The following is a 22,411-nucleotide window of genomic DNA, read 5'->3' on the forward strand; positions in this document are numbered from 1 at the left end:
ATTTCTTACTTGTATTGCACCAGTACCCTGGGGACCCCAGTCGTGGCCCAGGACCCCATGGTGCGAGGTGCTGCACAAACACAGAACAAAAAAACCAGGCTCTGCCCCAGAGAGACCGCTAATCTAGACACACCACAAATGTTTACAATCACGGCTCAGCCTCTGTGACTTGGAACAAATGTCTATGGAGTGTCCAGACTAGCTCAGCAGGTTGGTATATTGCTTTGAAATTTTATGGGACAGGTGGCCAAGTAAAGGGCAAGACACTGAACCATCGAGGTGGGAAGCCGGTTGCTTTATTAAACGATAGACGAGGCACAGAATACATTGCGCGGCTCATCTGGCACGTCTCAGCTGGTGTTACGAGCGGAGAGGACACGGCAGCAGAGCAGAAAGCTCGGTGGGAGCGGCCGATCGGCGCCGTCCGCTTCAAAGCCGTCAGCGAGGATTCAAAGCAACCCGCCTGCAAAGGAGTCCACTCGTCTTTGGGTTACACTGTATCATCTTCATATACGTCCCAGAACCGACAACAGCCCTGCATGCTCCGTGATAGCTCAGCACAGGGAAGAAAAAAAAAGAAAGTCTCATTCTTTCTCAGATCAGGACTAGCAATGAATGAATTAGACAAACTCCATAACAGTCATTTCCTCCCTTGGTGAAGAATTTGAGTGACCACCATCCATTCATGGTCAGTGGGGAAGAGGGAGCTAGCCCTAAATCAACGTGATTAGGTTGTTTAGTCCAGGATCTTTGTTAGATCAACAGGAGGGGAGGTAACGAGCCATTTTGGATGTGTTGGGCCATATCTTCAGCTGGTGTAAATGGTTATTTCTCCAAAGGCTCTGATGGAGCAGTGCTGATATACACCCACTGGGGATCTGGCCCATTGACTTCAAAGGAGGTAGGATATACACCAGCTGAGGATCTAACCCTGTGTATATGCAGGTCAATGTGTAGACCTAACCAGTGTGCAGTGTCTCTCTCATCCCCACAAGGCACACATGGCATAACTGTCGGATCACTACAGGTAGGGGGTGCAGGTACACAGGACAGATCTAGCAAGGTGTTCATAACAGGGAGGAAGATGCCCTGGAAAAAGTTTGCCTTCCAGCTTAGCTGAGTTCCTGATGTCCTCCTCATTAAAACTAGAGGCAACGATACAGGTGGTTGTCTCAGCTGTATCCTGGATTGTTATCTTGGCCAATACCCAACCACGATTCCTGGGAACACTCTTTCAGACGTAGTATGTTTCAAGGGGGAAAAAGGACCATGTAGAATAGAGCCCTTTTTACTCTGGGTGATGATTTCTCTCTTGGCTGGTGTATTTCACATCTGATGCTGGAAATAGACAAGACAACCCCAGCTCAGAGGAGACCTTCATTGCTCTAAGAGCAGCGCTGTCCTAAAAGTATGGCGGGTGGTTCTCTAGACCTGGCGTGTGAAAGCAACCTCAGCCTTTGCAACTCAGTAACCTTTGCAAGTGCTGTCAGAATGTATTTCGCTGTGGATCGAGGTCATTTTCCCCACTCACAAGCCAATGGACCGTAGTCATTTAGATTTAAAAAAAAAAGGCACTGAAGGTCTTGTAAAGACATTGCTTTGTTTACAAAGGTATTTAATTTACATGCTAACAGACAAACCAGAAGACTGAAATTAAACAATTCTAGAGCAGCCATGGAGGAGGAAAAATGAGCCCAGTTCTTATTTACTCTAAGGCCTGCTCATGTAATGGGGCCTTACCATGGATGTGAATTATAGTTACGCACTGCCCGAGTGGTGTAAAGGGGCCGTAGGATAATTGAGAGTCAGGTCCAATGCGTATTTGTTATGAAAAAAGTAATTAAAAAATATGATGGGTGTGTTCCTCCCACTCCTAAATGCCTCCGCGTTGCACCCAAGAGGGTGAATTTTCCCGGGTGTGGGAATGGATGTAGCCAATGCATACAGCAGTGCAGAGCTTGTGTGTTACTCTCTGTGAACTGTGTACCCCACGGAGACAGGGCTGAACCCCAAGCCCCTGATTCTACTTTGCTACATTCTACAGAACACTGGAATTTAATTCTCAAGTGTTTAAAACAAAAATCCAAACAAGTGTGTTAAAAAAAAAACCATTAAAAATTGGTAAGTGTTACAAGGGTCAATTTCCTAAATGCTGCTTCCGATTGTCAATAGAAAATGGCCTATTTTAAGTTTAGAAGGGGGCCAACTATTAGAGGAGACTGGGGTGAAGATACCACATCTGCCCTACAATTACATGGTTTCACTTGAGCAGAAGTAACAGCTGTGATGTGTCTGTGGTCAGCGTGTTCCTGGACCCCTTCAGTCATCTTCTGAAGACCACGATTCTTGGTCATCTTTGAGCTGGAATTTCAGATGCTGGCTGGGTCCCAGGTGAAAGACATCGTCTCCAAAAGGGGATGGGACAGAGATGGTCTGAGCCTCAAGGTCCTGTCTTTGCATGTGAGCGCTCTGCATTATGTCAGTGAATTTGCTGTTGTCGGTTTCATTGGAGACCTGGCCTTTCTTGGAGTGTTCTTCTCCAGCTCCATGGCCTTCTTCGTAGTCTGGCGTTTGCAACAGGCTCTGGCTTAGCATCGTTTCCGAGATGGGGAAGGCCTCTGGGTCCTCTCCCTGTAATTCGTGGGTGATGGTGACCTTCCCAAAGAATTCATCCCCAGAAGACCTCACCTCGTGCCCTCTGGATTTTGCACAGTCGGTCTGATCGGTGAGTGGCTTCAGGTCTGAGATCCCATTCAATATCTGCTCTCCATGCAGCCCATTCAGTTCTCCGTTGGTGTTGCTCTCCGTCCAAATGTGGCTGGACGTCATCAGTTCCTTGGCATGCGGTGAGGAGTCTGGGAGAGTCTCCTGCAGAACCCCTGTCTCACTCATGCCGCCGTCTCTCCCAGCCTCTTGGGTCTGGTCTGACGTGTCAACCCCGCCTGCAGCCTGCTGTTCATCTCCAGCATGCAGCTCCGAAAGCCTCGCGCCCAACATCAGCTCTTGGTTAAACTCCAGAGCTTGCTCCACAATCTCCAGGATGTCCGAGTCTTTCATGACATCTGCCGGAATCTTTGCTACTGCCTCCACGGAGTGGTCCATGCCACTTTGATTTATCTCTGTAGCATCCTTTGGCTGCCTGGGGTGAAGTCCTCCGCTGGCCTCTGGATCAGAACCCAGATGGGACTGGGTGACATTGGGTGACTCATCCTCAGAGGAGAGAGGGCTGCTGGAATCTGGGCTTCCTTTCTGGCTAAGAGGCAATTGCCCTTCCAACACAATCTCCCCTAGGTCAGCCGTGCTGGTCAACGTAGAAACCTTCTGAGCATCTTCAGGGTCTAGGTCACCAGGCTCAGTAGCATCCAACATTCTGTCGCTCTCCGTTTGAGTACCACCTGCAATGATGCAGCAGTCACTTGCTTTGGTTGGGAAACCATCCTCCTTTTCTGGCTCCTCGGTGAAATCGGAGCGGTGGGGCTTGCTCTCCTCCGGAGGAAACTCTCCACCCTCGCTTTCTTTGCCCGCATCGCTCTCCTGTTCGATGGTTCCTTCTGCCTCCTCCTCCGATTCAGCCTCAAAGAGTCTCTCATCCCTCGGCACTTCAGCTGGCGCCATGAGCATTTCTGGATCGTCTCCCGCGAGATTTGATATATTGACCTTGATTTCTTCGAAGTCCTCCGAAACCTCAGCTTCCTCCAGACTGGGCACCTCTTGGCTGGGCGCCGAAACCATGAAATAACCTCCTTCTTCCTCCGCGCGCTCTGATGTTCTTGCCAACACCAGGCCAGATCCACCCTCCTCATTGCTTTCCTTCTGTTGGGAGCTTGTGGGTGTGGCCAGGCTCTCTAGCTGTCCTACGTCGTCTGGGGAAACCGCAGAGCTTTCGGGGGCTGGTGGTGAATCTCCACCATCGTCACTTCCTGGCGGCTTAGCCAGCACCTCCTTTTCATAGAAGCGCAGGGGTGTGCTGTCTGGCAGCGTTTCCTCCAACATAATCCTCTTGCCGCTTTCCAATTCCTCCTCCATCCCTTCCATTTTCTGGGAAGCATTGGGGGAGACATCCTCCAGGGATCCCAGGGAGTCCTCAGATTCTGAAGAGTCACCTGGTGCCTGGGAGGCCGTGTTTATGTTCTCCGGACTTCTAGGTTCTTCACAGAGTTCTTCCCCAGCTTCACCCACATTGTATACCTTCTCCCAAGACTCCTCCAGCACCTCGGTCAGTTCATTGCTGATTTCATGGCTTGGAGAGTCTCCAAACTGCGGGGCAGGTTGGCTCTGGAGGTCCTCGTGCTCTCTTTCGCTGCTGCACTGGTCTTCTTCCATCAGCTCTGTGCCGGGGCTGGCCTCCTGCTCTGCTTCATTGTGTGGCATGGGATGCTCACTGCCTATAAAGTGACCTGCATCATCATCTTCAGCATCTCCCATTATTTCTTCCATCTCTGCACCCAAACTGCTCTTTACCTGCTCACGTTCATTTTCTGTTCCTTCTGTGCTGGTCATTAAAGTGTCTGCCCAGGCTGGCTCTTGCAGAGCAATGTCAGCAGCTTCCCCTGTCTCCGGGTAGCCCGCTGCATCTTCCTTACCCTCCCCTTCCTGCTCCTTTGGCAGGTGCCTTTGACAGTCTTCTGCCACTTCTTCCTCTCTGCCCAAGGACTCCAGTCTCTGAACACTCTCCAGATCCTCATGCACCAGCGTAATGTCTTGTTCAAAGCCGTTCTCTTGCAGATCCCCAGCCTCCTTCTCCAAGGTTTCTTCCTCCTGCTTTAAGTTTTCATGTGTCAAGGCGTTCTCATCTGCGCCGAGATCCTCGCGTCCCAAAGTTTCCTCTTCCAGCTTTACCTTGTGCCCTTCACTGTCCCCTCTTGTTCTGTCCAGGGTCTCATCCCCCAGGATGTTTTCTTCAGCCTTTGACACAGTCTCCTCCCCAAAGATGTCCTCTTTGGTGCTCAAGAGCTCATGGTCAGAGAACACCTCTTTCTTCCCTTCCTCTCCTACTGCGGCATCAGTCTCATGAAGTGACATTTCCTGCTGCTCAAACTTTTCCTGCTCAGTGCCACTAAGATGCTGTTCTTGGGGGCTTTCCACGACCAAAGCTGGGTGACTTTCCATGGAAAAAGCGTGAGTTGCTTGTATTTCTGCCTGCAGAAATTCACTTTCCAGCATCTCGGCTTGGAAGTTGTCTTCTTCATTCTCCCTGGAAGGGCTCCAGAGCTCTCGCCTTTCCTCGTCTTCTGACAGATGCAACGCTTCTGTGCTCACCACCTCAAGGTCTTCTTCACCTTGGTCAAACTCTTCCACATTCCCTTCTGCAGGACGTAGGTGATTGTGGCCACTTATTCCAGCCTCCCAGCTCTTTCCCTCTGCCCCCGATAAAACCAGCCCACCTTCATCTAATGGACTTCCCCGCTCTGTGCTCTTGCAAACTGTATCAGTCTCCCCGCACATGTCTGCGCTCTGTGACCCTGGTGTCTCTTCTTCTTGACTCTCATTCTGCTCGCAAGATTTCACTTCCTCCCGGGTCTCTATTTCAGGCTTTCCCTCCGTGACTAGAATGTCAGGGATGCTTTCTTCATTCTGCTTGGTGGAAGGACCTAGCCCTGACTGTGACTCCTCTCTGTTCTGCTGAGCAGAGCTTTTCACATCCGGGAACTCCTGCATGTCTGCTTCCCTGGTCTCCTCTTCAAAATGGGGCTCCAAGCCACTATCCATTTCATCTGTGGCTTCGGTGTCTTTGACTGCCTGGAGCTGCTCTGCTGGATGACTGGCTTCCATCTGGCCTTCATACTCCGTCTCTTTTCCTTCTTTCCATACCTCTGTGCTGGGAGAAGCAGCTAGTCCGTAAGCCTCTTCCAGAGGAGCAGAGTCATAAGAATGCACGTCATTTGGGGCCTTATCTGCTTGAAGAGGGCTGGAGGCCACAGCTGGTTCGGAACCATCTATTACTTCCTTCAGTGCATCTTCCAATGCTTCGTTGACCAGCTGGCTGGGACAGAGCAAATCCTTGGGAGCCAACTTCCCAGATGGTTCTTCACTGGGATCTTTCTCAACATCTTTCCTGGCTTCCTCGTGACATTCATCCTCCTGGCCAATGTCACCTCCTTCCACCTGGCTTGCGGTTGGATCTCCACCTTCTGCTGCCGGGCTCCTGCGTTCCGAGTCTGAATCGGACCGTCCCAATGGCCGTGGCTCCGGCACGGCAGAGCGCATGGAGTCAAGCCTCTCGAATGGCTCCCGGGACAAAGAGTGGGCCACCGTCTCTGCTTCGGCAGCTTTGATCGTCTCTCCGTCGTGGGATGAGCCCAGTGTGACGGGGACTGAATGGCCCAGAGTGGTGGTATCCCTCACAGCCTGGGCACTTTTCAGGAGTGGGGACTGAAGGACTGAGTTGATTTTCTGGAACTCTCTAGCAACGGGGCCATCACTCTTGCTCAGCACGGCGGCAGCTTGCAGCTTGGGGGAATCGATTTGATTCCTCAGTATCTGCATCTTGCTCTCTCCCTTCTGGAAGGTGGTGGGGCTCAGTCGGTGGTCCCAGGAAACCAGTCTCCTGCTCTCAGGTGTCATGGCTTGGAGTTTGCTGTTACTCACGTCCAGCTTGGCATCTGCAAAGAGCACAGAGGAAAACAAGCAGAATAAATAACCAGAAGAGTATCCCCAGGGAGAAAACATCAGCTACTCAACGGCTAAAGAGCTAGCAAAGAGAGGTAGACTGGGAACTGAAGTCTGGAGGCTGAAGCTGGACAAATTCTGGTTAGGAGGCATGGAAGCGAGGGTGATTAACTGTTGGAACAAACTACCAAAGGAAGTGGTGTATCCTCCATCTCTTTTTGGAAAGATGCTTCAGTCAGATGCATGACCCCAATAGAATTGCAGCTGCTTATACCATGGGGATTATTCTTATTTAGCGTCTTTCAGAGGCGCTAACTTTCAGATTTCCCCTGGGGTGCTCGACCCCCACTCCACCCCAGACCCCGCCTCCCACTCCTCCTCTTTCCCCAAGGCTCCAACCCCCGCCTCTTCCCGCCCCGCCTCTTCCCGCCCCCGATCTGCTCCCCCTGCCTCTTCCTGCCCCCTTCCACCCTCTCCCCCAAGCACGCCCTGCCCTTGCTCCGCCTCTTCCCGCCCCCCCGCCCTCTCCTGGACATCTGATCTGCGGCGGACGGGAGGCGTTGGGGGGGGGAAGAGGAGGAGCTGATCAGCAGGGCCCACCGATGGGTGCTAAGCACCCACAATTTTTTTCTGTGGGTGCTCCAATCCCACAAAATTCACACCTCAGCAGTGGGCCAGCACCACGCGAGTCTCAATTATTTTAAAGCCTTAAGTGGGACTTAAGTGGTGCAAAGTACTTGTTCTGGATGCTGGGCACAGGGATGAATTTCGCCCCCTATGCATTCAGGAATCGTCCATCATTGGAATGCAGCCACTTCTGGGGTGGAACCTAACAGCGGTGTGACAGCGCACAGGAACGCTACTCAAGCAATTAGGTATGGGATGGGAGGATTGAGAGCCAAACACTACCCCCCCCCCCCTTGCAATCCTATTGACATTTAACAAGGTGGTACAGCTGTAACTAAAGCAGAATATGTGGATAAAACTTAAAAATCACATATTTTTTAATACACAAGGACGACGACTCTGTCTTCCTCCACATCAGATGGGCATAGTGGCAACTTGCTACTTAATAGTAATTGAAAACAAAAATGCGTAAGATCTTTTAAAAATGTGAATGATGCCTACTCTGCGTGCTTAGAATTACACTGCAGTATTTCCCCTAGACGCTAGCTTCAAAGACTTAATAGCCTTTTCATGCAGATTGTTCAATGAATGAATTAGAAACACAGGGCTGATTACAGGGCTCCAGAGGAAGCCAGACAATAATAATACCTTGTCTAGTATCCTCCACCCGATGTACTTCAGCATTCAACCCACACCTATTACATCTCCCAACACCCAAGGTGTGGTTGATGACCACTCCTGCAATATTATGGCAAATCTTATGATACCTGGTGTTTTTCTTAAAGCCCCAGCTTCAGGAGTCCTGTGATTATGTGAGAATCTCAGCTTTCATTCGGGAAAAAAAAAGTTTCCATCCTTTGTAGTTGCAGAGACAACCTTGGAAACATGGGCCCTAACGACTCAAAATCCAGAAGAAGAATACAGAGAACCTCAAAAATATTATTTACCAAAAATAATCATGATTTTAAGCCAATCTCATGATTTTTGCGCGTGGAGAGGCCTGACTCCTGGGTTTTGAAGGCTTGGGGACTGGCAATTTTACAAATGGCGGGGGGAGGGGAACTAGATGAAATAATTGAAGACCCCCTTTCTACTCCCTGTGCCCCCACCCTGCGTCTCCTCCGCCGTGGGGGAACGTTACAAGGGTGCTTCCCAATCGGCTCCTCTGAAAATCCCACAGGCTTTGTTCGCACTCCTCGGGGATGAGATGCTACTGCCCCAGAATAGGAAAGCATGCGTGTCCGAGCTGGTCAGTGTACGCTGTGTCCCCCCCATCTGCGACCGATCCACAGAGGATACGTAGCTGCCACCTATGGGGTACGTCTACACTGCAATCAAAGACCGGCGGCACGGCCGGCTGTCTGGGGCTTGGGCTGCAGGGCTATAAGATTGCAGTGGAAACATGGAGGCTCGGGCGAGAGCCCGGGCTCTGGGGTTCCCATGAGGGGGGGTGGGGCTCAGAGCCCGGGCCCGAACGTCGCCAATGCAATCAATTTTTAGCCCGAGCGCCGCGAACCTGAGTCGATTGACCCGGGCTCCGAGATTTGGCGCCGCGGGACTTTCGATGGCAGCGTGGAGGTAGCCACAGAGCCTTGGCCGGCGAGGTCAAGCCGCAGCAGCTCACGCTGCTAGCTCTGGAGGCCTCTGGTTCACGGCTTGGTGTGGCAGGGCTGGCCTACACAACAGGCACAGCCCAGTCGGCGTATGGGAGCTGCGGGAGGAGGAAACCTTCTTACCTCTGAACCCATTGACCAGTTTGTACTCTGCTGAAGGCATTTGCAGCCTGCTGCTCTCAGCTTCCAGGAGCGTCCTGCAAGGAACAGTCAGATGCTGTATTATTTGTGGAGATGGAGTACAGCAGCTCCCTGAAGCCCCACGCGAGACCAGGCCCTGCTGTGCTCGGCGTTGTACATAGACACTGTAAGAGGCCTGTATAAGCTGTGCCCCGACACGCTCCTTTGTAGCTGGGCAGGGAGGGGCGAGTGCTGTCTCCTCTCCAGCCATCGCAGGGCTGCGGGGCTGGCCCAGGACCCAGCGATGGGCCGAAGTGATCAATAGCAGTAATGAAAAAAACCAAACCCAGCTAAATAAATAATGAGCCGTCCTCAGGCGGAAGAATCATCCCAGGGGGGTGAATCGAATACAACGAGCTGCCACTGAAATTGAAAGGGACATGGGGTGAAAGGATCCGGTTTTGCTCCGTTTCATCAAGGAGGAAACTGAAGCCCAGCGAGGGAAAGTAACGGGGGGACGGTCAGCCGCTCCCCTTACAGCAAGCGGAGGGGTTGTAAAAAAACCAGTAAACCGAGGAAGGGGTTGTCCGCCTTCGCCCTGCTTCTGTCTGTCGTATTGACGTCACTGACACAGCCTTCCAGATTGGACCTGGCCTTAGACACGTATGAAAACTCAGAGCAACTTGAAGTCTCACATCCCTCCACACAGCGAGGCAGGGCAGTGCGACACATGGGGAAACTGAGGCACAGAGCAGCTACGTGACTTGCCCAAGGTCACCCGGGGAGTTTGTGGCAGAGCCAGACATCGACCCCAGGGCGTCTGAGTCCCCGGCGAGTGTTCTGACCACTAGACCATCCTGCCTCTCATGCTGTCTGCTAGCTGGAACGGGCCCAGATGGGGGGGTCTCTTGCTGCCCCCCCCAAGATCTTCAATCCCAGCCAAAGGCTGAGGGCTGATGGATGTGCTGTGACCTCTATAGCACCATCACAGCCCCCACGTTCAATAACACTGGGGGCCCTTACGCGCTGGAACGTGGCTCATAACAGGACCCTGAACCCGGCAGCTTTGCCTGAGGGACGCGCTTTGCAACGCGCGCTCCATTGCTCCCTTTCTCCTTTGCAAAATAGACCCCTCTCCTCCAACCGCCGGCCCCCGCCCCGCTCACCCGCCCCCTTTCATCTCCCCACAATACCACCCGTACACACAACCCTGCCCCGCTCCGCAGCACTAGGGGAGAGCCACCTATTCTTGAGACCCAGGCCCTCGATGACATAATGACTAGTCCTGGAGGGGCTCCCTGCTCTCCACGGAAGACACTATTCTCATGCTAATCCCTCCCCCCCAACTAGACTTTTGTCTGGGAGCCATCTGGATGGGGAAGGGAGGGGGCAGGAATGCAGCTTGCCAGCAGGTTCCCAGGGAATGTCCTTTGCGGAAGGAGGGAGCAGAGAAACGGACAATAAAGTCAAAGGCGCCTTTTGCAACCGGCCAATAAATGCCACGTTTCATGTATTTATTTATTTCTTAATCCCTTTGCAAAAGGGGCTTTTCAAAAAACAAACCAAACCACCCAAACTCTTGTGAGGTACGGAGGCTCCGTATCTGCGCGTGCTTCATTCTCACCCATGGGGAGTTGCCACTCCTGGCTTATTTCACAGTCTCACCCCTCCAAGGAAGGCAGCTTTAGGCCTCGGGTACAGTCCTCAGGGGTGTCTGAGGACGTCGGGGCCAGGCCACGTCTACACTGCGGGTGCAACAGTGGGTCAGATGCTTGCTATAGCGACGGAAGGGGTTTTTCCGTCAATGCAGTTAAGCTGGCCCTCTGAGAGGCGGTAGCTAGGGCAACAGAAGAATTCTTCCATCAACCTAGCCCTGTCTACACTGAGAAGCAGGTTGGTTTACCTCGGCCCCCAAGGGGGTGAATTTTTCACCCCCCCGAGAGCCATCGCTATTTTGACTTTTAGGTACCAAGAAGGCCTGGCAGAGCTCCGTAGTGTAGACGCAGCTTCTGCCGACATAAGGGGTTTTTCTATGGGGATAGGAACACCGTCGGGAGTGTGGTTTTCTTCACACCGATGGAGGCATACCGACCTAACATTTCTGTGTTGACCAAGCCTTGGAAGGCTTAATAGGCAGCAGGTTTAAAACAAACAAAAGGATGTACTTTTTCGCCCAACGCACAGTCAATCTGTGGAACTCCTTGCCAGAGGATGTTGTGAAGGCCAAGATTCTAACAGGGTTCAAAAAAGAGCTAGATACATTCATGGAGGATAGATCCATCAATGGCTATTAGCCAGGATGGGCAGGAATGGTGTCCCTAGCCTCTGTTTGCCAGAAGCTGGGAATGAGCGACAGGGGATGGATCACTTGATGATTACCTGATCTGTTCATTCCCTCTGGGGCACCTGGCCTTGGCCACTGTCAGAAGACAGGATACTGGGCTAGATGGACCTTTGGTCCGACCCAGTATGGTCGTTCTTATGCTTTGCCAGTATAGCCGCATCTGCGCTAGGCGGGATCAGATGTCTCCCCAGCCCCAGCAGACAGAGCTATGCCGGTAAATATTTGTAGCGTAGGCCTGGCCTATGTGATTTAGGAGCCTAAATCTGCACTAACTCAGTCCTGGCCTACACTTAAAATGTAGATCTTCAGGGGTTTGATCAATTCACCCCCCTGAGCACCATCGTTAAGCTGACCTAGTCCCCAGTGTGGACACAGGTAGGTTGACAGGATTCTAGTTACTGCCGCTCGGGGAGATGGATCCCCTACATCGACAGAAGAGGGTTTTCTTTGATCTAGGAAGCGTCTACGCCACAACAGCACAGCTGTGGCCTGTCAAGAGAAATTTGGGGCCTTGGTACATCATGTTTGCTGGAGCCCCACCCCCTCCCATTTCACCCCAGTTACAGAATCTTGGGGGGCCCACTCCCCTGAGCTCAGGGCCCTAGTACAATAGTTCCTCCTCCCACCTCATCAGCCCCGGCCACTAGAGCACCCGTAATGTAGACATGGCCTCAACACCACACTTTGAAAGCATAGTACGGATTGCCCAAATACAGCACTTTCAGGGCGTGCAGCAGGTCATGCTCAAGTCAGCACGTCCTAAGTCCCCCTGTGTAGACAAGCCCTTAGGCACTTGGGAGCTTGAAAAAAAAATCAATGGGATGGAGGTTCCTAAATCACTCAGGCTTTTGAAAATTTAACCCATTTTCCACCCTGGAACATTTTTTCAGTATAACATATGCCATGAAATTGCCAACATGGTTACACTGGCATAGCTCCACCCTTTCATACACCTCCAGCCTGTGTGAACACGCTTCGTCCAGTATCCGGATATGCGGCAGATGGAGGCAGTGCGGCCCATGGGATAGAGTACTGGACTGGGACTCAGGGGATGCAGATTCTAGTCCCTGTTCTGCGAGGTGACCACGGGCAAGTCACCTCCCCTCTCTGTGCCTTAACTTCCCCATCTGTAAAGTGGGAATGACGCTGCTTTTCTACAGGTGAAAAGGGCTAGGAATTGTTATTAGGGTTTAACCTCTGGTCAGAGCTGAAACTTGCTCCTGTTTGGTGGCCGACATAAGCCATTTAGTTTTGGCCAGTTGCCCGGGGGAGAGTAGTCCGGGTGGCTAACACAGCTGGCACTGACCAGCTGCCTCGTCTTAGCAGACGGATCAAGGGCGGAACGGGCCCCGGAGACTTAACTCCCTCCTCATTCCTCCTGTGGATAAACAGCTGACAGTGCCCCCAAGGGCTTGCTAGACCAGGGGGTCCTTAACCTGTTTCTTTCTGAGGCCCCGCCCCAACATGCTATAAAAACTCCACGGCCCCCCCCGTGCCACAACAACTGGTTTTCGGCATATAAAAGCCAGGGCCGGCCTTAGGGGGGTAGCAAGCACGGCCCCATGCCACAGGGGGCACCACGAAGCTACATTGCTCAGGCCTCTGCTTCAGCCCCATGCGGCGGGGCTTCGGCTTTCCTGGTCCTGCTTGGCGGACCCCCTGAAACCTGCTCCCGGCCCTCCAGGGGCCCCCGGAGCCCCGGTTGAGAACCACCGCGCTAGACCGTGACCGGGGGACACAGGAGGGTTGGGTGGAAGGAGCAGAGCAGTGGCTGTCCTACCATCAGCACCCTGGAGCCTGTGACACTCTGTTCCACCATCCTCTCCTTCCTCACCCAGCTGATTCCCGAAGCCACCCGGCCTGCTCGGTACCAGCTGACTGGCCTGGCCCGGCCCGCTGCAGGAAGGGGTGGAGAGCAGCCGAAAACACTTGCTGCTCCACGTGCATCCTCGCTGAGCCGCCCTGGCCTCGTGAGCTCGCTGGCCCCGTTAACGAGCCGTGTCCTCGTTAGCAGGTGGCCCAGCCCAGCATCTGCCTTTCGGCCACACACAAACAAGAGGGAAGCAGGCGTGAAGCAAACCGGCGTTGGCCTGCCCCAAAATCCGTTCTTTGCAAAGAGCTGGTTCAACTCATTACCAGCTGGGCTGTGCACCCCTCTCCCCCCTTGGCTCTGCTTCTTCAGAGCTGGAGGGTTTTCATGGGTTCGTAGACGTTAAGGCCAGAGACTCTCACCCAGCTACCCCTGACCTGAGCCCAAAACCTCGTGTTTGGCTAAAGCAGCTTCCCGAGATGGGAAGATTTCAAGAGGTGAAGAAGCCTCCACTTTCCTAGAAGTTGGGTTCTCTGAAGACCCTCTCCGCCCTGGTTGACCGGCGTTGGCTGGGAGACTGTGCGGACGACTGACGCGCCAGGGCTAGCTGACACCTGGGTGAAAGGAGCTGGCAACGCTCCATTTCCTAGTGCAGGGGTCCTTACAGGCACCAGATTGGCATCCTCAGCACGGACTGAGTGGCCTGTGGGGGCAAAATGCTCCTCCAACCCCTAGAGTTAGCCTCTGAAGCGCAAAGTGCGTGTGGGGCGGGGGGGACATTGGGGGCCAGTGACTAGGGTCAGACCCGGAGCCTTCGGAAGCAAAATGACCTCCCATGCTGGGGCACAGGGGTCAGTAGAGATTCAGAGGGGAGAGCGCCCCCTACTGACGCACCCACCCCGCTCCCTGCAGCACGGTGCCCCCTAGCGCCATGCTGGGGCACTGTGGCCAGCACTGACTCAGAGGGGAGAGCGCTGCCGGTGGCCCAAGGGGGAACGACTCACCTGTAGGTCGCCACCTCCAGACCGAGGGACATTTTCAGGTGCATGAGCTGCTGTCTCTCCTCCAGGACGTGAGCAATCTGGACTCCCAGGGCCTCTTTCTCCTGCTCCAGAGACTCGAGGGCCAGCTAGAAATGACAAGCAGGAGGGAACAAAGATCAAGACGCTGGTGGGTGATCCCAGCAGTGGGACTGCGCCTACTAGCTCCCGAGACCAAAGCCTCCCATTAATGAAGATCTGCTCGACTGGAATCGAAGAAACTAACCCAGCTCCCCTTCTGCTGGTACCTGAGCACCTCCCAGTCTGCAACATACGTTTGCCTCTCTGGGAGGCAGGGCCGGGCTGCTCTCGCCATTGGACCGACGGGAACGGAGGTGCACAGAGGCGAAGGAACAGTGCCAAGGTCATGCCAGGAGTCTGTGGCAAAGCAGGGACTTCCACCCTGCTCTCCCAGGCACTAGGCTAGCACCCCGCCCGCTGTCCCATCCTCCTTGCAGTGCTTTGAGGATACACTTAGCAACGGCGTTGGGGCTTAGCTCTGAGCACCCTCAATCTTCAGCACTGGGCCCCCCGGCACTGGGAGGGGGAGCTGCGGTGAAACACAATGGGCAGGGCTGCTCCATCAGACAGCAGTGACTTGGGGGGTAGGTGCTGCCACTTCGTCTCTCCCATTTCAGGCGGACCCATTGGCAGCTTCCTCCCCACTGCAGGGGTAGTAAAGGGATCCCGTCCGGCCCCACCCCCAGTTTTAGATTCCCAAGCCAGAAGGGACCATTGTGTTCATCGTCTGACCTCCTGGATAGCTCGGGCCAGAGACCTGCCCCAAAATAGTCCCTAGGGCGGGTCTTTTAGAAAAATATCCCATCTTGAGTTATACATTGCCAGTGATGGAGAACCCACCCCGCCCCGGGATAAATGGTTCCCGTGGTTAATTACTGTCATGGCTAGAAACTGACACCTTATTTCCAGTCTGAATTGGTCTAGCTTCAAATTCCAGCCATTGGCTTGTGTTCGACTTTTCTCTGCCAGATTGAAGAGCCCGTTAATTCCCCATGTAGGTACCTGCAGACCGTAATCAAATTACCCCTCCCACTTCTCTTTGTTACCTAGAGACTGACACCTTGAGTCAAGCCCATCCCATCCCATTCCATCCTCTCCAGGTATTGAGGTTTCCACCACCGACCATGACCAAGGACATTAAAGGACACGCTACCATTCGGGGCCGTGTGGCTTTCAACTCTCGCTCACGTCACTGGGACAGGAGAGCTCTTAGCACCACCCAGGATCGGGCCTTATACGCTCCGTCACCCCCAAGCCAGATAAGGGCAGACATACCTGGGGATCTCCCCACCCCCACCACAACCCCAACAAGGAAACAGTGTACTCCAGTATATAAAGCATCTGCCTGGGATGTCAAAGAACTGGGAGCTAGCCATTGCTCTGCTGCGGATTTGCAGTGGGACCTCATCTAAGCCCCTCCATGCCTCAGTTTCCCCAGCGGTACAATGGGGGAGGCTAATACTACGCCCCCACCCATGGTGTAAAGAGCTTGGAGAGCTACAGACACAAGGAGCTAGGGTTTATTATTACATAGGGAGTGCCAAGCTCAAAAGCCACGGACCGTGGCATGTGAGGGGTTAAGGCTGGACCTAAGGTGCGGAACGGCATTCTCCCAGTCTTGGGGCACCGGCCTGGCCTCGGAGAACAATGTCCGGGGGGGTGGGCGGGGAGTGCTGGAACCGTCTTTTGTAGCCACCAAGTGCTAATTAGCATCTAAATCAGAAGCCAGAGAGTGAAAGGATCAAGAGGTCAGTTCGGCTCCTCGCATGCCTCAGTGGGCTGCCGGGCGTGCGGCAACGCTGGCAGGAGACCGCAGCGAAACAGGAGTGAGGAGTAAGGAGAAACACAGAGGCCAGTGTCTCAGGCGCCCCCATCCCAGGGCGGGGCTCCTCCAGTTCCGATCTCTGTTGTGGGGGGTCGTCCCCCTCTCAGGTAATTTACCCAGTCGCCATCTACGATCATGAATGAATTCATCCCTCTGCAGCAGGGAAGTGCTATTCTCTCATTTTATAGATGGGAAGCTGAAGTGCAGAGAGCCAGATTTCCAAAGTGACTTCGGTGTGGAAAGATAGCGATAAGCCCTGGCTCCTAATTAGAGCTTCTCCATCCCTAGATCTCAAAGCACTTTACAAAGCAGGTCAGTGGCACAATCCCCATGTTACAGATGGGGAAACTGAGGCACAGAGCAGGGATGTGACTTGCCCCAGCAGCGACAGGAATCGGACCCAGGGGTGACGCTTTCTCAAAGTGCCCCACCATGTAAGCCCCCTGCCTCAGCGGGAGAGAGATTTGTTGATGCTCCACTGGGTAACAACTCCCTGTCACCCCAGTCTGTTAGTCACACCAGACAAACTTCTCAGCCCTGTGCCAGCCATTACCAACCTGCAAAGAGACAGTGTTCACACCAGCTTGTTCGATTCAACTAAGAAGTCACATTAGGCTTAATATTCCAGCACTGAGATCTACTTATGATAAAACAAAGAAGTCTACTAGCAAAGACAGTGTTAAGGGATATGGAGAAAGGCCAGTGGAAACAGAACTGGTGACAATCAAACAAAAGTAAAACAAGCTTCTGGGAGGATAAACGTAATGTTCGGAAGCTACGCTCATTTGCAAAAGGACTTTGAGGGTGAGAAAACTGCTCTAGCCAGAGTTTGGATCCTGATTTGACAGAAAATCAGCAGGTTTTTCATGACTCACTGCCCTCCGCCTCGGGGAAATGGATAACCCAGTGCCTTTTTGCTTCTCCTTCTCTTTCCCCCAAACTCACCGTTTCCACCCAGAGACAAGACAACCCCAATTGCGTTTAGTCTCCAATGTCTGCCCATGCTAATTTCACATCCCTTCCCCCAGTCTAGCCTGGCTTTTTCTGTTGACTTACATGCAAATGGAGTTTGCTTTGTGTTGGTTTCCCAATGCTTAATTTAGCGTAGAGGCACCCATGCTCCAGGTGTCAATACACCTCCAGCTAGCAGAAGCTGGGACTGGATGACAGGGGATGGATCACTCGAAATTGCCCTGTTCTGTTCATTCCCTCTGGGGCACCTGGCATTGGCCACTGTCGGCAGACAGGACACTGGGCTAGATAGACGATTGGTCTGACCCAGTCTGGCCCTTCTTATGTTCTTAAGAGAGAACTATCTTCCCTCTTGTCTGGGACAAAAACCCTGATTTTCCCTGTGTTTGGCAACAGACTTCAAAGCATAACATCAGTGAGTATCCATAATTCCTCTTGCAGCTTTAATACATACGTGTCACAAAGATATTCATGACCAGTCCCATGTGTCCCACCAGATCTCCTGGGTCCCAGTCCAATGCATCATCTCCCATGCCCCCCCATTTCAGTAGAGCCTAATCTGCTTAGACACATCTGCAAATCCCATTAGGCACCTAAATACCTTAGAACACCCAACCCACCAAGGCTAAATGACTTACCCCAGATCACACTGGAAAGCGGAGCAGGGAAATGAAACCGGGTTTCCCCAATGGCAGGTTAGGACACCAGCCACTGCACCATTCCTTCACCCAGTGCTGGGCTCTCTTCCTTCTCTCTGGAGGTTTTCACACTTGGGCTTTCAGGCCCTTCCCTTCCCTGCTGTCCCAAGGCCCTACCTCCAGTCAGAACCATCGATGGAGCTGTCCTTATAGAGCAAGCCTAGCGTACAGCTGCCAAGCCAGAGTTCACAGCAGTGCCATATAGGCTGGTATCAAGCATGGGGGAGGCTGCACCGGCAGATCTCAAGGGAGGCTGGTGTCATTATCCCCATTTGTTAGCTGTGGAAACTGAGGCACAGGAGGAGGGAGTGACTTGCCTGAGGTCAGGATGGTTAGTGGCAGATCTGGGAATACAACTTAGGAGTCTTGGCACCCAGTCCTCTGGTGGGATGGGTCCTTTGCAGTACACGACCCTGCCACTCCTGCCACTCTCCTCCCCCTGTTCCATTGACAAGTCACAGAGTCTCACTGGAAAAATTTGTTGGGAGAGGGAATAAAAAAATTTCCATTTTGAACCCTGCAAAATGGAAACAACTTCAAAGTCTGGACCAGCTCTGGGTTATACACACAGCATGAGAGACAGTCCCTGCCCCAAAGAGCTCCCAGTGAACATAGACAAGGGGTGGGGAAACTGAGGCACAGGGCGGTGCAATGATGTAGCAGGTCAGTGACAGAGCAGGGTGTAGAATCCAGGTGTCTTGGTGCCAATTGTAACCAGCCCTCTAGGCCCCATGCCTGTAGCTGCCAGAGCCCATGCCCCTGAAACACCTCCAGCAAGCCCTCTCCCCAGCTCAGTTTATAGCTCCTCTGTCTCGAATGGCTGTTTCCCATGTGCCTCTTCGCTTGCACTGGACCCGCCTGTGCAATCTGGGATGTGGTTTGCATGCAAGCCGCTGGTCCAAAGCCAAGTTCTCCTATCAGATTTCTCACCATCCTTTCCCCACATAGGAAATAATCACTCACCCTTCCTTCCCGAGGGATAGCAATGAGGGGACCATAACTCATCGCTAATGATCTCTTCCTTCCCAATCCAATGGGGTGGGGGAGGGAGGGGAAGAGACATGCTGCCTGGTCTAGTCAGGTTCTGCCCCAAATGTGAAACCGACAAGGCTGCCGGACCCCCTGATCCAGTGACACCAACATCTCGCTGAGAGTGACATCTTCCCGCATGGGCATCAGGGCAAACCAGAGAGCCAGTGGTTTCTTGCTCAGAGGCATTAGAAAATACTACAGCAGTAGGTTTAGAAGCACCTAAAATAAATTCTTCCACGCATGGATTAGGAAGAGAAGAGAAGGATGAATGAGAAAAAGGCTGAAGAGAAGAATGAGAAAGAAAAAAAAAAAGAAGAGCGGGAGGAAGGAGAAAGAGAAAAGAAAGATCCTAAAAAAGAAAAAGAAAGTAGAGAAGGAAGATGAGTGAGAGTGAAAAACAAGGAAGAGAAAAGAAAGGTGGAAGAGAAGAGTGAGAGAAGAAAGAGAAGAGAAAGAACCGGTTTGGAGTGCTAGGTTGCTGATGAAGCCGGGCTGTGGGGGTTCAGGTGTGTTTTGGGGGAGCCAGCAATCCCAGAGGGGAGTGGAGAGTGAGTAGGGTAGAAATCTGCTACTAAAATCCCAGCAGGAGGAAGGCTATAAAAAACCCCCCAGTCAGCTTCCCCCTGCATGGTTCTAACCCCATTCCTCCGTCATGAAACAGCCTCCCACCCTGAAGCCTCTCACACACCAGGCTGAGGGCCGCAGTATGGGGGGAATTCCTGGCTCTTCATATCAGCAGCCCCTAGTAATATTTAGCTCTGAACTTTCACAGCATTCCTTGACCCTTTTCCATGCTGATAAAAACGCAGCGACATCCCTTCTCCACTGAATTATTGTTGCAGCTGTTCCGCGGTACAAAGCCAGGCGAGATTTCTTTCCCTCCCCTTGTCTGACCACAGTTACCTGAACCAAACAGCTGCTAGGACAACTGGGACTAGAAGATGATGGGGGCATATGCAGGCCACGGGCAACTTGATCTCTTTTCCAAATGAGCTCTGCCCTCTGTCAGCAGGAGTTCATTTCGAAGCATTCTCCATGGGGGTGCAGGAGAGATCGGAGAATCGAAGAGCTGGGGCTGTGAAACTGGGACAGATTCCAGTCTCGTGAATCTAGAGAAACTCCCTTAAAGTCAACAGGGTTACTCTGGATTTACACCAGCGTATCTGAGATCAGAATCTGGCCCTAACTCCATTAAAGTTAGTAGAGTTCCTGCAGATTGGCACAAGTGTATTTGAGATCAGAATGTGGCCCTTGGACTTCCAAACCAGAAACGAACCCATGTGAAATCCTCGTGGCCCAAACACACCTCTGCACGTTGAAGGTGTTTGAAATCTGCACCAAGATCTGAATTTTGGAAACAGGAGCTCAGCCAACCTCCTGGATCCCAAACCTGATATGTTGGGCCTGGTTCTGATCCTAGTTACACTGGTATAAACGCAATGGCATTACTCCTGCTTTCCAAGCAGCCAGATTCTGGCTCCTGCTCAAAATATCCCAGAAATCTGAGATGCTCACTGCAGACTGCAGCTGCCTTTGTTCCACAGAGATTTTGCGGTGGGAGGAATTTTTTTTTCTAGACAGCAACACTAAGCAATCGAAGCATCTCTCATTTCAGAATGCTTGGAAAAACTCTTCCCCCAGAGTCGGCATGCCGGGTCCCTGGCGTTTGTATCCTCTCTCTCATTCTGAAAGGGACAAGCCCAATAACTGGGGTAATGTTTTATCCAGAGTGTGAGAGCCTAACTTGCATACTGTGATGACGAGGACTAGACGGAGGAGTAAACTGATCATCTACAACTGAACAAAGCAGAAGCTGTGTTCATAAACTCATCAGTTACGCTGATTTGTACAGGAGTTCTAAGGGGCTCATTTATGGACCAACTCCCTGTGAACGTGGGTGATCCAAGATTTTAAAGCAAGATGCATAACGTACCTGTCAGTTTAGTAGTTAAGGTAAACATCCACATATGCTCCATACATGGAGACTGGCAAAACCAGGGCTAGGCCGGGGGCTTGCCACACGCTTTTGTTTCTGATTCCAGGAGTTGATGGGAGTTTCCCCTCACCCCCACACTGGACAGTCCCATGGTCACACACTAAGAAAGCCCCGATTCCCGGCTGCATTAGTCGCTTGTTCTTGATCGCAGAGCTCGACCGACATCCAGTTCACGGACTGTGTCCCATTCCCAGCCCCATCAGTGCCACCCTGTGAATGTTAATTGGACTCTCCCAGTCCCAGGGAGGGAAGTATCGTTGTCCCACTGTTAGGGAGGGAGAAGCAGAAGCACAGAGAGGGAGTGACCCAGAGGTAAAGCCAGGTGCAGGACCCAGCAGCCTGGGCCTCCAGGCCTGTACCTTAGTCACTGACCCACACACAAGCTAGTGCAAGGCTCCGATCCACAGGGGCTGGTTTTACTGGTGAGGCACACAGAGGTGGGGATAGAACCCAGGAGTCCTGCCTCCCACTTCCTCCTGGATGTAACCATTAAATCACACTCCCTGGCATAGAACCCGGGAGTCCTGGCTCCCAGTCCCCCCAGGCTCTAACCACTAGAGCACATTCCCTTTCCCTACTGGAGATAGGAATAGAACCCAGGAGTCCTGCCTCCCGCTGCCCCTGGATCTAACCATTGGAGAACATTCCCAGCCAGAGATGTGGATAGGACCCAGGAGTCCTAACCCGCAGGCTCCCTGATTCTAACCACTCCAGATCACTCCAGGAGTCCTGTGCACACCAAGCTGTCTGTAGGGAGCGAATGGCTCTGTAAGAGCAGGGTGTTTGCTCTCCCTTCCCCCACCCCCATGCCCGCCTGCAAGAAGAACCCTGACCCACCTGAAACTTCTCGGCCTCCCCTCTCTGGTCCTGCCACTGCCTGGAGAGACTCTCCTCCAGCATCCCCTTCCGTGCCTTGAGCCCAGCCAGCTCCTTCTCCAGTTGCTGCAGATGCAGCTGGTTCTGCCGGTTGCCTTCCACCGCCTTCCAGAGATTCTCCTTGGCCTGGCAGAAGGAGCTCTCCAGCTGGGAGACCTCACTCTTGTAAGTCTCCACCGCTCCCCTCCAGATCTCTGAGAGCCTCTTGGAGTAGTCCTCCACCTCCACGGGCTGGAAAGCCACCGGCACGGCACGGAAGTTCTCCAGGCTCTGGGAGAAGTTTGCCATCTCCTGCTCCAGCCCAGCTTTCTCCTCCTCGTGAACTTCCACCAGTACCTCCACTTCCTTCTCCAGCTGGGTGGCTCGTTCCCTCAGCCAGATCTGAGCCCGTCTCTCCTCCTCCAGCTCCTTCTTGCTCAGGGCCAGCTGCTTCTTAGCTTCTTCCTGGGCCGCCCGCTCCTTCTGGCAGCAGCTTTTCACATGCTGGATCTCCTCGGAGAGGTTGTCTCTGGTCAGCTCCGCCGCATGCTTCTCTCTGAAGGCATCATCCAAGGTCGCCCTCAAGGCGCTCAGCTCCTCCTCGTATTTGCACCTCCAGGAGCTCTCCGCCGGTCTGTCCTTCACACTCAGGATCTCAGCTCTCAGCAGCTCGTTCTCCTCTTCCAGGAACTTGACCCGGGCCAAGTAGGCTTCCAGACGCTTGTTGAGGTCCCACATCTGCAGAGATTCCTCCCCTAGGGCTCGGGCTGCCAGGAAGCCCTCCATGCTCTGGTCCACTCCCGGCGCTGCTTGCCCGCCAAGAACGTGGTCTGCTGGACGGAGAGGAAA

General features: G+C 53.0%; 1 protein-coding gene across 1 annotated transcript; it reads right to left on the minus strand.

Annotated features, from left to right (window-relative positions):
- Nucleotides 1–276: 276 nt before the first annotated feature.
- Nucleotides 277–22,411, minus strand: NES (nestin). Its single transcript, XM_073323039.1, has 4 exons — nt 21,545–22,411; nt 14,128–14,252; nt 8,973–9,046; nt 277–6,602 (listed from the first exon to the last, which is right to left on the minus strand). The coding sequence occupies exons 1-4, from the start codon at nt 22,346–22,348 to the stop codon at nt 2,320–2,322; spliced, it is 5,286 nt and encodes a 1,761-aa protein (XP_073179140.1). The 5' UTR covers nt 22,349–22,411; the 3' UTR covers nt 277–2,319.

Source organism: Lepidochelys kempii, chromosome 24, assembly GCF_965140265.1.
Source record: "Lepidochelys kempii isolate rLepKem1 chromosome 24, rLepKem1.hap2, whole genome shotgun sequence".
Lineage (NCBI taxonomy): Eukaryota > Metazoa > Chordata > Testudines > Cheloniidae > Lepidochelys > Lepidochelys kempii.

What these genes read in the sequence shown, in the direction of transcription:
- NES (XM_073323039.1), bottom strand. Translation starts at nt 22,348, where the DNA reads ATGGAGGGCTTCCTGGCAGCCCGAGCCCTAGGGGAGGAATCTCTGCAG. An exon ending in CTGGAGGTGGCGACCTACAG is followed by an intron (nt 9,047 to 14,127) that starts GTGAGTCGTTCC and finishes TGTTCCTTGCAG; the next exon opens with GACGCTCCTGGAAGCTGAGA. An exon ending in ACTGGTCAATGGGTTCAGAG is followed by an intron (nt 6,603 to 8,972) that starts GTAAGAAGGTTT and finishes TGCTCTTTGCAG; the next exon opens with ATGCCAAGCTGGACGTGAGT.